The sequence below is a fragment of the Copadichromis virginalis genome, linkage group LG18 (assembly GCF_057382275.1).
Source record: "Copadichromis virginalis isolate Kocher_CV1m ecotype Utaka linkage group LG18, C_Virginalis_male_GT1.1, whole genome shotgun sequence".
Taxonomy (NCBI): domain Eukaryota; kingdom Metazoa; phylum Chordata; class Actinopteri; order Cichliformes; family Cichlidae; genus Copadichromis; species Copadichromis virginalis.
The window spans coordinates 10,013,661-10,028,619 of record NC_140635.1 but is presented as its reverse complement, the minus strand read 5'-3'; the positions used below and the strand labels follow the sequence as shown (position 1 = coordinate 10,028,619).

The 14,959-nt window shown below is 41.1% G+C and overlaps 1 protein-coding gene across 2 annotated transcripts in view; it reads right to left on the bottom strand.

Annotated features, from left to right (window-relative positions):
- kirrel1b (kirre like nephrin family adhesion molecule 1b) overlaps window positions 1-14,931 on the bottom strand; it is an 82,834-nt gene extending 67,903 nt beyond the window's left edge. For both annotated transcript variants that reach the window (XM_085438418.1, XM_085438419.1), the window contains exon 1: window positions 14,589-14,931. In XM_085438418.1, the coding sequence (XP_085294544.1) occupies window positions 14,589-14,634 (46 nt within the window). In that variant the 5' untranslated portion in view covers window positions 14,635-14,931. The remainder of the gene's footprint in view (window positions 1-14,588) is intronic.
- Window positions 14,932-14,959: the final 28 nt, after the last annotated feature.

Below are 14,959 nucleotides of genomic sequence, written 5' to 3'. Positions count from 1 at the left end.
TGATGTTTTTGGAAACCTTTGTTTTGATCAATTAAACAAAGCTCCTGGTGCACAGATCAGTGATGTGAGTGAGGACTTAAGCGACTTTTGTGTTGATAAAGCCCATTTAGGATTGTTCGAGCACGGACCTTCGTTCCAACCAGATGGAGGTGGTTGTTTTACAGTTGATTCTTTTACTGAACTCATCATAAGCGACCTCTCTTTCAGTACCCTTCAGCATCCCATTAAAATACACTAGCCATCTTTAAGGGCCTTTTTAATATGCAGTGTGAAGAGACAGTGACCAGGCTTCAAAAGTGTAAGAGGTGAGTAAAAATGATTGTTAAAAGTAGGTAATAAGATCAAATGGAAAGCTCACAAGCACAGCACGATCCTTCATGATCCACAAACTTCATTTTTGCCACCTCTGCCCCTCTTGCCTTCTCTGTCATTTATTTGGCTCCAACACTACCACAGCTAGTACATCATGTGCCTATCTCTTTGTGACACCAGCAACTTCTGGCACTACAATAGTATTTGTCACCTTGGGATAAAAACACCCATAAATAAGTGCATTAGAGGATAATGAATACCATCTATGACTCATGGATGACATGTAGCAGCGAAAGTAGTCGAAAGTACAGTCGACCCCCGGTATAGGCGGGGGTTAGGGACCACAACGGCACACGATTAGCTGAGACCCCCTCTAAAAACACTTATAACTGCCTATTATACTAGTTCAACACCAAATATACCTTAAACTATCATCCTAAAACACTTCAATATCATTTCAAAGCCATCTGGCTCAGAACATTTTACTGACACTTCCGTGTCTGTCGATGCTATCTCCCCATGTAGAGAAACACAACTTTTTTTAAATCATGAAAAATGTATTTAGACATGAAAATGAAATGTAAATAATTAATAAATATTTTAGATATGCTCGACGAAAAAAATCAGCAAATAGGCGAATTTTCCACAAATAACTTTAAAATCCACAAATCCGCAAATACTGAATTGCAAATAGGCAGGGGTCGACTGTACATGACCCCTGCCTATTTGTAGCAGAAGCACACCTGCTGTTGCTTTTCAACACCCACATCATCATTGTGTCATGGTCATAGGCCTTTGACCAGAGAGTTTTTTCGTGATTGGTGATGGTTTGATGACTGCAGTGAATTCAGTTGACTCGTCTATGGACTTTCGTGTTTTGGTGTTTATGCTATATATAATAAAAATAAAACATTTGCGCTGTGTTGCTTCCTCCTGATTTTGCAGGACCTGCATTTGTTGCCATGATGCCATATAAATGCATAGAGCTCATAGTTTTCAACACTGATGGTGCACTGGCACTGTATGTGCAACAAGCATCGAATAGCACTATCCTAATGCACCCCATGTCACTTTACTTCCCTTTTGATCACCATTGTGCCCAAAACAATATTCTTGATTGCCACACATTATCCATGCCCAAACCATAAGGTCATTCATAGTGCTAAATGAAAATCGTTCTTGTCACAAAACCATTAAATTAGTCTTCTTTCTGTTCGCTTGTTTAGGCAATTAGCTTTAAATTCTTATATGTTTCGTATATTAAATTTGCCACTTATATTGACAGCACTAAAGTTTCCAGCAGGATAATGAATTCTGACCCTCTCTCCCCACACGACCCTTGTCGGTTCCTATTTTGGATCACCATGTAGCTTCGGCGCTTTCAGGGAAACAGTTCGAGGCCTCTGTGGTCAGAGCTGTCTGAACTCTGGGACTCCCAATCAATCCTCTCCCCCTCTCTCTGTCTCCCTGTCTGTGTTTCTCTCTGCTCACTCACACAATGATGGAGGTCATGTGTGGTCAAGAGTTGAGAATGGACAATCAGGCAGCAGCCATATACCCACTGTTATCACTACAGCTCATATCACTGTCTCCCTCTCTCTATACAGTGCAGTCATACCACTCTACTTACTATTTTTTTATTTCACTTTTATAGTTTTGAGCAGTAAGGCAACAAAACCTTTTTTACTTTTACACGTCTCAGTCAACTGATTTGATACTGTTGAGAATAAAATAAGAAATTGTTTGTCCAGCCTTGAACATGACTTTTGGAGGCTACGAACACTCATCGGAATTGTTTGCTGACTGCTTGTTAAGACACAGTTTGCCCTTTTTAAATATGAAGAATGTCCCATGGTTGTAGAGGATTTGGACAGAAGGACTGGAAGCTGCTCTTATCCATCCATCCATTTTCTTGACTCCTTATGTGAAACCTATCGCAGCTCTGATAGGATGAGAGGCAGGTTTCATACTGGGCTAACATCAAGACAGACAACCATTTAGAATGACCAGTTAAGCTAACATACACGTCTTTGGACTGTGGAAAGATGTTGGAGAACCTGACAAAACCCATGTACAGGTAGAACATGCAAACTTCCACAAAGAAAGTGGAAGTTTGTTTCAAAAATAGTGTCCTGAAAAAACACATTTATAAATTTATTTTAATTTCTTTCTGATGAATTTCATTTTAAAACAATTTGTATCATATTAAAAATTATTAAAGCGGAACAAAACTTACCAGACTCATGTTTAAAAAAATACATTTTTTAAAACAGCTACTCATAATAATTTTATTATGATCAGCTAGATTTTGCAGCAAGGCTGATGTGTCGCAAACCTGCATTCTTTCTGATGGCCAGCAGGGGGAGACTCCACTAGCTCCCAAAAAGAAGTCTGGCTGTCGAGAAGTCAAGATCTCTGTCTAAATAAATAAATAAATCTGGGTAAATTCCCAGATGATTAAACATGCAACTATTTTGCTGGTAATAACTGAAATGAGTAAAGAAAATCAACAGCCTATTTATGCAAGATAATTCATAATTTTATTAGGGGGGTTACATTGGTTGGGTTTGATTATTGCGGGGGTCATAACCCCCCTAAACCCCCTTGGAAATTACGCCCCTGGGTGCATGCTCACTCAGTTTCATTTGTCACATCTAGTTTTAGAAATGCTAAGACAGAAGTGGCAATTCACTACCACTGGATAACGTCACTTAATTTTTGTTTTTTGTACACTTCACAGTCTTCAGTATTTCGACAAATATCCTGGTTGGACGTGATTAATTGCTACAGAAGTGTTGGCATGGTGGCCAATTGCAAGTTAAGCAGGAAGTCCTCATTTAAACTAACTCCTATTTCCATAAGTAAAGTGATATATCCCCCTTTTCACAGAGTAATTCATTGCCTTTTTAATTAATTTACCCAGCACTATCTGCTGTAAATTCACTCTTCCTTTGCATATCTCTCCTTCTACCTTTTCTCCCAACATGTTTTTTTAAAGTTTCTTCAAGTTCTTTTTCTCCCTCTTCCTCCGTTGCTATGGTAACTCTCTCTCTCTTTCTATCCTTCCCTCTATCTCTCCGGTGCACCCCCTCTTCCCCCACCCCCCTCTCTCTCTCTCTCTCTCTCTCGCTCTCCCTCCTTTTCGCTCTCCCTCTTGCTCTCTCTCTCCAGTGGCTGGTTGGATGGTTGCTATAGAAACAGACTTATTTAAAAGAAGAGCTAAGAAATTATCATTTTCTCTAGCTCTCCCCAACACGCTCACTTTTGCTCCCTCACTTCCTCTCTCTTTCACCCACCTCCCTCCCCCTCTCTCCCTCTCTCATTTCCTTGCTTTGCCTCAATCACAAGCGAGCAGACCTACTCTTTTATTCCCATTTGGCCCTCTCTGTATGATGCTGGTTTTCATTTTCGCACAAGAACATACACATAAACCAACAACTTGCAATCTCTTTCTTTCTTCACCTTCCCCCCACCTCCACCTGCCGCATCCACCCTATACACGCACGCACACACAGCCGCTTTCAACGGTCCTACTGTTGCACACACACGCACACTTAATATGAATATACAAAATCTGTCCTGAAAGTGCCTTTTCTTAATGAACATGCATAATACAAACTTCTCTTTCAGCGTGACAAAACTGCCTTCTGTCTTTTGCGCTGGAGACATTATGAAAGAGAAATGGGGCACTCAAACAACCCAGAACTGAATCCATCAGAATCTAATTCTGCAAAAAGCAAACACAGTGGTAGACGTAAAACATCCACAATAATAAAAAGAAAAGAAAAAGAAAGAAAGGCTAAGAGCTTTTGATTTGAGATTTGACAGTGATTGTGTGCACAGTGGTTTTATGTTCAAGTCACCACTGAAATTAAAGGTAATGGTTAACATAATGTTTAACATACAGAAGTTTAACTTAATGCTTCAAAATAACTGTTCAGAGGCATTTCATGTTGGGTCCTGAATAAAGAGGCTTCAAGAACAACATTGTTTTCTCACTAGTATAAAAACGGTAACTCTAAATTTAACTGTTTACCTTTGGAAAATCTGATTTTAGTCCACAAAAAGGGACTTAGGTCCCTAAAATGTTTATGTAAGCACTTTAATAGTGTGTCTCAGTTTAGTTACTTTTGTGTAGTAGGCCTAGACTATACAGACTAATATTATCTCAAATCAAACATGATTCATTGGGCACTTACCAGAAATTATGTTTGCACTCTTACACTGGCTATTGCCTACATTTGCAACTTGTTGTGCATCTGACAGCACATCATAAAAAATTATTGTACAGTGAAGCCAGTTTTACACAAAAATACTTAAAAGTGCTGATAATGCAAGGTTTACCTGTAATGCCTGAAAAGCTTCATCAAAGCTGGCGTTGTATCCTCCCTGATGGCTGAAAACTGTTGGTGGTGGTCTCCCACCTTGTCACTGTATAGCCAAAGTGGCAACCACTGAGGGCAAGGAGTGTACAGCATTCCATCTGAACTTTATGACCATTATTAGTACACCATCTTTGTACTCATAGAGCACTTCATGTAGCTGCACTTGGTAGTGTGAGCGCATTTATGCTCCCAGAATAGAGAGCACAAGTACAGGAGGACACAATCTGAGACAGAGCATAAAGTGTTTTTCATAAAATACATTATGACATTTCACAGAAGGAAAAGCACAGGTATAAATAATGAAATTTACAGTGACTGGATTTAATTCAATTCAATTAGCTACCTTGGTTGCAGGCACCTTCACAGCTGAATGATTATATTGTATCATGAGTAACACCTGTTTACTTTTCCTGCAAGTTTCCTGCAAAAACACCCAGTTACAAACAAACATCACGACAACCAGTGCAAACGTGCAGCTCTTCCAAAAGTATAAAGTCACAACGATTCAGTCAAATTTCCTTTCCTGAACAATAGCAAATCTTCCACTGACATAATCTCCACCTGTGACGCCATCACTTCTTCCAGCGCCACAGGGAACAAGAGACAAGCAGCGTGACGTCACCTTCCCCCTTCGCTGCCACCGCTGAGAGCTGCTCGCTTATCTCTCCTGCACTGGAGCGTATCAGGCTTCACCGAGGGGAGATAGTGTCACCACCCTCCCCACCCACACCAACACCTCAGCCAACCCGGCTCTCGCCTTCTCCTCGCTCTCTTTGCCTCATCTAGCCTTGCCAAGTGAAGTGGAGCCCGGGGTGTTATCAGTTCCTGATGGCTATCGACTTACATTAAAACATAAGAGGGGAGAGAGGAGGAACACGCAGATAGACAGACATAGGCTGGATGGAAACACACACAGAGTGGGTGGTGATGGATACCGGCTTTCATCATCTGTAATCATGTTGTCCATCTCCATCTTTAAATTGCTGCTGCTTCTTTTATCACCATTTAAAATCCACCAAAGGAAAAGAAATAAAAGAGATACTTTGAGCCATCAAAAAAAAAAAAATGTCTTGGTGGTGGTGCCTACGCAATAAAATCATTTGGTTACACAAGTTCTGATAAGGGAAATAAGTTTGAAAAAGTCTCAGTGGAAAAGATTGGAAGGCGCTAAATTTTAAATTAAGTGAAAATGGTGCCAGTGGATACTCGGTCTGTAGGGTGTGAAAAATTGGAATTATGTTCACTACACACTGGATATGTGAAAAAGAAATTATTAAAAATGGCAAACTTTTCCTTTGGCAAATGCTTTCGTTTAAGTACGATATGTGGTCTTCGTAGACTTTAGTAACTTAGTCAAGAAATAACTTGAAATGCAAAGACCTGGTGTTATATATTCAGTGTATGTAGTTGGTGTAGTGTAGAACTTGTTGCACTGAGGAGCATTTCTACAACGGCAATAAAGAGTTGGCTCTACTGCCGTCCATCCATCTTTTCAGCCGCTCATCTAATTCAGAGAGACGAAGCCTGTTCCTGCTACGACCATGCAAAAAGAGGTACATCACTGCATCATTGTACCACCTGCTTTTCATAGATCCAATGTATGCTGAATTACATATTGAAACACACAGTCAGACCTTTTGCAATAACTGAACATGAGATTTGTTTCTGTTTTTCTTTTTATTCATAGCTTTCTGGTTGGATCGAGATCAAGTAGCTAAGACAACAAAAATCTCAGGAATGACAGTTGATTTGAAGGTTTCCTTTTCGACTGGAAGGAAATATTATCTCAACTGTTTCTGTTGTGGTTGGGATTCAGTAAGGTGTGTAAAACCGATATTGGCAAAGTCCTTTTAAGAGCAAGTCTTGTCACTCAGCAGTCTTCTTAGAAACAGCAGCTACTTCAGTCTAGTCCAAGCATTGAATTAGTGGTATGAGAACCACAACTTTTACTTCAGTCATCACTGGGATGTAAAAAAAAACACTGCATCTATAGATAGAATCACTGCTCAGTGAGTAGATATACCCACAATTGAAACATCTGTGCATCCGTCCAGCAACATGATTGGTTCACATTTCCCTTTTTGGCTTTTTGAGAACAGAGACAAGACAAATATTCTCATTGATTTCAGGATCCATGTCTCTACCTGATAATGTTTCTGATAAGGGTAAGGGTTAGGAAATTCACAACTGGAAAGTTTTATTTTTCTTTGAAATAGATATGTAATCCTGAGACAATTTAAAGTTTAAACCATGATAAACTCTTACCACTTACATACCATTCAGCGCAAAAAAGATTTTGCTACTTTTTAAAAATTTTATTCCACAGTTTTTGCATGATTTTCTGTTTTCGGAGACCCTTTGGCCACCTTTTAGTCAAAGCATTAAGCCTAATACCCAGCAAGCATAGTCAATTATCAAAAATGTAAATGTGACAAGTCAATAATCCTTTTGCTACGACCTCGTTTAATTGAGTAATTGTTTCATTGATTACGAGGAATGCTGTAATACGGTGTTGCATAAGGTACAAACACACACATTTATCCAGCAGCATGCATAATCCAGGGCAAAGACAAAAGGGAAAACCTTGTGATAGTGATCTTGTAATGGATCAGATTGATTTAATTCACTGCGCCGGACAATTTCTCATTCTTATTCCTCAAGATGTCTCTGAATGGATTTTATGTGGGAGGCCCATTCAATTGTTCTCTCTCACCTCCACACGAGTCTCTCAGACAGCCAGCGAGCGAGAGAAAACACAGGCAGACAAAGAAACGGAGGGGGAGAGAGAGAGAGGCAGAAACATAAACTACCTCCACACTGAGCTTATTTGATCTCACAGCCCTTTTTCGTTGACATTCTTCCTCATATAAAAGGAAGCACTTTTATGCTTTTGGTGCTTTTATGCTTGATGTCTGCATTTCTTTGAAAGCCTCTCCTTGGAGAGGGTGGCCAGTTTGGTTTCTCACTTTTCCATCCAAATAAGCTAAGAAGGGTTACTTCCAGCCTTTTATCACTTTTATTGAATACTCATGCAGAGAAAGGAGACCCACTTTATTTATCCTTGGAGGGCTGAGGACTGTGGTCGAAGGCGGCGCTTTGTGCATTGCAGCGTGCTGCTTGGAACAGCGGTGAAATATGCTGGAAATGCCTGGAAAACTCCAGGCCCTGCTCTCCCAGGAGAGCCCCATCTATAATAGGCCTGGCTGTTTCCCTGTGCTCCCGAGCAGCAACCCTCTCCACACATAAATCTCTGCTCCCCAAACCTGCTCTCCCCCTCTTTCACTCCCGTTAACTCCCACTCCTCCTCTGCATTTCATTCCTGCCTTCATCAACACTACTGCATCTTCCTTCTTCCTCCGTTTTTTCTTCTTCTTCTATTAGTGCCCTTTTTTAGGTTCCACATCCTTTCTCTCTCCTTCGTTGCAAATTTCTCTCCAGTCTCACCCACTTTTCTTCTCATGCCTGATGTACTTCTCCATTTTCTTGCTCCTTTGCTCCAATCCATATATTGCATTGGCCTCTCCAACCCTGCTGCCTTTTCTCTTTCTGCCATCTTTTTAGAATTTCCTTCATCCTCCTCTTAGTCTTTCCTACCAAAATGTATATCCTTCCCTAATCTATAATCCTGCTGTCCTCTTATGTCCAAACTCCCCTCTTAATGCTTCTTTCTCCCTCTATTCAGCATTTTCTCCGTCTCTCTGCTTCCTTTAACTATTCATCTCCTGTTTGTCGCCCCCTATACTACTAATCTACCCACTCCTTCTCTTCTGTTCTGCGCCTCTATTTTATCGTCTTCCTCATTTCTTCCCCTCCATTGCTCCAACAGCCCTTCTCTTCTCCTCTTTCACCCTTAATCTCCACTTCCCCTTTATAGTCTCCTACTCTGCTATATTCAGTCAGTCTTTTTTACTCTTCTAAGCCAAATTCACCTCATACTACGCATCTCGGCTACACTTCAGAATCTCATTTCTTCCTTTTCCTTGTGCTCTCCTTCTGTTCATGTTTCTTTCATATATCTTCCTGCCTCCTCTAATCATAGATAGAAGACTGTTGCTCTTCTGTCTTCCAGATTTATGTCTCGCAATCATCCATTCCTCCTCTATTTTCTTCTCCTCTATCTCCACACAAATGGCTCACATCATTTCTATGGCTCTTTCACCTTTCTACCCTGGTTCTCCCACCAAAAATCCTTTCCTATTTTGCCCTCATATAGTTCATTTTCCTCCTCTTCATTTTTTCATTCCCGCAAAGCTTCCTTTCCTTTCCTTTCCTTTCCTTTCCTTTCCTTTCCTTTCTTTATTTTACCAGTTTCCTTCACTCCTTATCTGCCCTCTTCCTCCAATTCTATCTCTCTAACCCAGATCCCCTTCTCTTGTTCTCGTGTTCTCTCATCTTATCCCACCACTTTCCCCCTCTGATCTCTCAATCCAGCTCACACTACTCTTTTTCCAGTTTGAATTACTCTCCTGCCATCATCCTCTTTTCTTCTCTCTTCTCCTTCTCATCTCTTGTCCCTTATTTTATCTTCTCATGTATATGTATTCTTCTCTTCATTCCCCTTTCTCTCTCAGTTTATGACCCCTTCCTCATCTAGGATGACATATCTATAGACAGATTGATGGGTGTCAGCCCTAATACCAGCAGAAGCCCTCTGTTAGCCTCTGCAGACTCTTCCGTCTTTCACTCCAACAAACACATCAGCCTGTGCAGAGGAGGGAAGGGGGAATTTGCCGCCATCATTTTAGATCACTGGATTATTGGGGCATCGTAGTGAATTAAGCGGCAACTAATTGTGGCGGTTATTTTATTTATTTATTTTAATTGCTGCTCCTTGTCACCTCAGATTATGCTTCTCCAACCATAAGGATATCAGATCTGTCAGGTACTGCAGGGCTTTGGGAAGAGGCCCCCACACACACACATATACAGAGAAGCTCCACTTGCCATCATGTTGTCTGAACCTCTGCTCTTAAACAAGGTTTCTCATGCTATTTTTAATTATTTTCATTGGCGAGTACAGAGTTTTCTTCAGTGATGTGTTTTTTTTACAACCCAATTAGAACAACAGAGTCAGCCAACCTTGTATACTTGTTTTTATGGTACGATCAGTACACTATGGCACTAATGGCCAAGGTTGATTCATCCTGAAGCCGCTCATGCAAGAAACGCTCATCAGTTGTGCTTTAGATGATAAAAGTCATTAAAGTGAAGTGCATGTGCAGTAGCTGTGTATAGTGAATAGAAGCACCGGTGCAAATAAATATTGCTCGCGCATGTATCTAATATCTGTTCAAAAGTTTTGATATTTACAACGGTGCACAAGAAGCCATTTGTTTGGATTTGGTGCTGACAAAAGCTCTTTTGTAATCTGTTGTAAAGTGAGGTGCTGCTCTGAGGCCCCAGACCTTTGAAGGCTGAAATTCAAAGTGTGCTTTGTTTTTGTAATTTCATTGTAGACTGTAGATTTGTTTGTATAAAAGTACTGGGTCTAAAAACAAAAAACACAAGGCGATGCAGTGGTAGGAACAAGTTGAGGCAATCAAATATAATTGATGTCATGATTAACTAATTTCAAACGCTTATCATGCCATGCAGATATGTGACTTGCATTTAACAGGATAAGGTAAGCAGGCTCAACTTCTTTGCAGATGACCTTGACTTATTAATTTATTAATTTTGCACAGTGGCATCCCAAATGCAATAACAAGAGTTCTGAATGTCTGTGAAGGTTCTCAGTCATCCAGGTCATCATAGTCTAAGGAGCTTGGAAAGAAAAATGTCTGGACTTCTTTAAGTTGCTTGAAGATGTTTTACCTCTCATCCGAGAAAGAACTGTAAATGAAAAATGAACTGAAGAGGCTTCTCGGATAAGAGGTGAAATGTCTTCAAGCAACTTAACAAAGTCCAGACGCTTTTCTTTCCAAGCTCCTTAGAAGAGTTCTGAATGAATTCTACTGATATAAATAGGGGAACTACTTATTTCAGTAGTGATAATATGAAACCTCAATTTTTATTTAAAACACTGTTTAACGCTCAGGTTTATTGTGTCATGTAAAAATGAGTATCCCATCCATACAATAAGGAAAAGTTTGGCCAAAAATACTAAAACAAAATTAGGTCAAATCAGCCTAAAATTTCTTGTTGTTTTAGTTTTTTAGTTTTGGTATTTTGCCTTTGTAATGACAGTGAGAATTGAGGGAAAATTGAAATATAGGGAAAGAGAAGAGGGAAACAACGAGCATCAAAGGTCCAGCCCGCCTTGGCTGCCATGTTACACCCATCAACATGACCCTCTTCACTCATACTGATGTCAGAACTTTCCGGACACACCTACTTGAAACACTGTAATAAAATCACAGATCGAGTGTAACAGTTGTTACTGTTAGGTAGTAGTGGTAGAAGAAATCCATTAGTATTTATCTTTGAGACGTGAAACTTAATTTTTAAATAGATAGTTTCATTACATATAAATGTTCCCGTTAACTACACATGCTATAACTGTGTTGTTGTGCAGTTTTCCAAATCTTTACATGCTGTAAATGCCAAAAAAGATTTATGTCTTCACCCATAAACCCCCATCAGAGAGTATTTTTGTTATCTTGATGATTCAGAGAGGAATTATACAACTGTTTGAGGGCGTTACAGTAGAGAGCTTGAAACTAATCATTTGCCTCACAGAGTCTATTACTGTACGAAGTCATAGCGAGTCAAATCAACAATTCGAGGGATTGTAAAGATTTGCCGTTATCCAGGTCATCTTAAAGTTTACATTTTTTGAAGATGATTTGAATGAAAGTGTTTTCAGTTGAAGGTAAAAAGGAAGTCCGGTTGCTTTTGACTGAACATTTCTAAATACATCTTGAGAAGCCTTTCTGAGGATCCTTGGGTGCCCCTGGAGCCCAGTTTGGGTGTAAATCTTTGCTGATGTAAACCATCAAACATTGATGGTCCAGCTGGGTTGCTGTGGAAGCAGAGACTGAAGCCAGTAGGGCTCTTTTCTCTTTATCTCCCTCTCTGCTTCCTGAGCACTCCTGCTCTGCCTCTGTTTATCCTCAAGCATCCCCTCTTGTCAACAGATTAGGACTGAACCCCGCTGTCTCTTCCTTTCGTCGTCTCTCTCTGCCTCCATCTCTCTGTCTTTTGGCCTGTCTCTTTACATCTGCGCTTCTGCTCTATTCTTGTGATGAGCGAAAAGAGTGGAAGGAAGAGGAGGGGGAGATATAGGAGAAAAAGAAAGTGTATATATGTGTGTCTATGTGTGTGTGTGTGTGTGTGTGTGTGTGTGTGTGTGTGTGTGTGTGTGTGTGTGTGTGTGTGTGTGTGTGTGTGTGTGTGTGTGTGTGTGTGAAAGAGAGAGACGAGAGATGGGACAGGTGCTTGCAGTGCAAGAATTGCTTTCCTTGCCTTGCTTGCATGATCAGGCTGCAAAAATGTTCAACTCAAGCAAAAAGGCACCTGGAAGAGTCCAAACAGGCTAAACACACATTAAGCTGCAGATGCTGCATGTAGGGGACGGATTCCCTCTGATCACATTTACAGGCTTACACCAGCTCAGCAGGAAACACTGATCTGCTTCTCTGCTCCGTTCTCGTCTGTTCGCTGCTGTTCTCTTTATGTTTTTGTTCTGCTCTGTTCTCTGCTCTCAGGTTCTGTGCCTGTGTTGTCAAAATCACCTTGGTTCATCGGCCACAAGCGTCCCAGTGGGCCAGACCAGTAGAATCTCCTAAAAAGTCTACAAAATGTTCTCTTTCTTTTAGCATAAAGAAATACAAGTGAGCTTTTCTAAAAGTTCACATGTAATAAACCATGAATTTCCAGGCAGTTCATTTTGTAAACAGATGGTGATGACTTAAGAAAGATATGTCTAAATTTTCCTTCTAAGTCATTCTAGTGTCATGACAAAGAAATGCTTCTGTCATCAACAACATGTTTAGGATTGACTCCTTCACTTAACAACTTTGCTTTGACGTAGTATGGTAATGATTTTGCCACGAAGAAGGTGACTTGCAGCACAGCATTTCAAAATACAGCAAAAAGCCCAAAAACCTTGCAAAGACATCCACTGCACTGGATTATGGTGATTTTGGCCAGCAGGTATCATGTCTGAAACCCCTGATGTACACTTTTTCTAACCTCCTCTGCTGGTTCTGTTGTTTTGTTCGTCCTTTCTCTCATTTCTTCTGTTCTGCTCCTTCTTATATTCTTTTCTAATTTGTCGTGATCCATTTTGCTTCTGTTCTCTCCCGTGTTTTTACTTCATTATCTTTCTTCTTGTTCTCCTCCATCTGACAACTCAGTTCTGGTCACCTTTCCTCTGAGCTGAGAGCTTCTCTGCTGTTTTGCTGTTCTGTTATTTTCTTTGGTGACCCTGCTCTGTTTGGTTTGCTTTATTCTCTCTTTATTCTACAAAAAAACAAACTTTAATATACTTCACCCATGTCTCTCCTTCTCTTCAATTAAGCTTATTACCAGTGCTCCTTGTAGCCATGACACCAGTTAATCAGATCTCTTTTCTAATCTTCAATTTCAGATATTCTGACTTTGACATATTATTCTGTAACATCTTTAACCTTCTTGCGTGAAGCACTAATGTCCTGCTCTGTTATAATCCTATGGGGTGGTCGGCTCAGCTCCATTCTGGGAGCTCCTCTGACTGTCTAGGTAGATCATTGTCTGTGGTTCATCACACCCTCGGCCTGCAGCACCAGGGACCCAGGTGCTGAAGCAGGTACACACACACACTCTCTCACACACGGTTGAACTGTTCACATCAGGCCACCTCAATTAATCACCTCTGTCTTTGGAGCAGTGACTGCCCTCAAACACAAACGCACACTCATCTGCTCATTCACTGAGGTGTGTGTGTGTGTGTGTGTGTCGCTGTGTGTGTGAGAGAGGGCAATCTATCAAGGTGATCGATAAATAGGAACATTAATATTAGTAATGGGACTCTCTTTCAGTCCACTGAATATGTCTCCGTCTTTAAGGTAAAATATGAATTTTTCTTGGCACCTGAACGTTTGCAGCAGGACCGCGCACACGGACACGAGCACGCAAGACTCTACCTGCATGCTAAGAAGGAGTACTAACACACACAGAGAGACAGACACACACGCACGCACGCACACATCGACTTTCTCTCTCGAGGGACAGTTGTCTGCGCTGGTCTTTACACTACTCTCACTGCACACAGGCTCGATACAGAGACTGAGGGCACGATCGCGCCAAGCGCGTGCATGCTGCATGTGTGTGTGCGCGTACGTGTTGGAAATTGATTCAGTGTGACTTATGTTAAAACCCAGCGACCAGACTGTGCATTGGATCCTCGCCTCATCAATCATCCCCCGGCTGGCAGGTTATGCGCAATGTGTGTTTGCATGGGCAAGCGCGCATGTGTGACCCACACTGCGTTTTCGTATGTGTCAACCAATTCTATCCATGCGTTTTAAAGGTCACGTCAAAGAAATGTCGTTTGCAGATGCTCCACATCTCTCCCACAAACGTGTAACTGAAGAAAAATGAATGCAGCCACTCTGGGCCGTTTGTGTCTGCACTCTAAAATCTAATTTTCCCCAACAGGGCAAAGACCCCGAAAACCCCACGACTCTTTCCCTTCAGCTTCTGCGGGCTGAGGGGCTGATGATGATGTCCAGGGCGGCACAAATCTGTAACAACACGCGCACAGAGAACCATGCGCACGGACTCATCGCCAGACATAAATCCAAAATATACAAGCACTGCCAGCGCAGACCGAAAGAGACCCACAAAGCTCACAGACGCCCGCACAAACAGTGGGAACAATAAAAGGGTGGAAAATCGGGTATTTATCAGAAACTTTCAGTTTCTCGTGTCTTAGTCAGGTCAAACTGAGCGTCTTTAAACATCACTCACCTTGGTTTAAAGTGATCGCCAAAGTTATGATCCACAAAGCTGGCATGGTTCAGCCGAGCGCATTCAGATTCCTCCCCTCGGCTCTGCCTCCCCAACAAGACACCATCAATTCCTCCCGATCGGGTGAATTTAACCGGAATCCTCTTTGAGTCATGAGAGTGCAAAAACACACATTTAGAAAAAAAAAATCCAATGCTTTTTTAATTCTATTGCCCTTGTCTTTCTTAAACTATGTCTCAGTTTTTTCCGTGCGTAAATTAAACCTGACTCCACTTTTTTTTGTTTCTCACTCTTGGTCCCTTTTCCTCTGTGCGCTTTTGATTCCCATTTAAATAGGACTGAATTCCTCTCTCCCTCTCTTCTCTTACTCT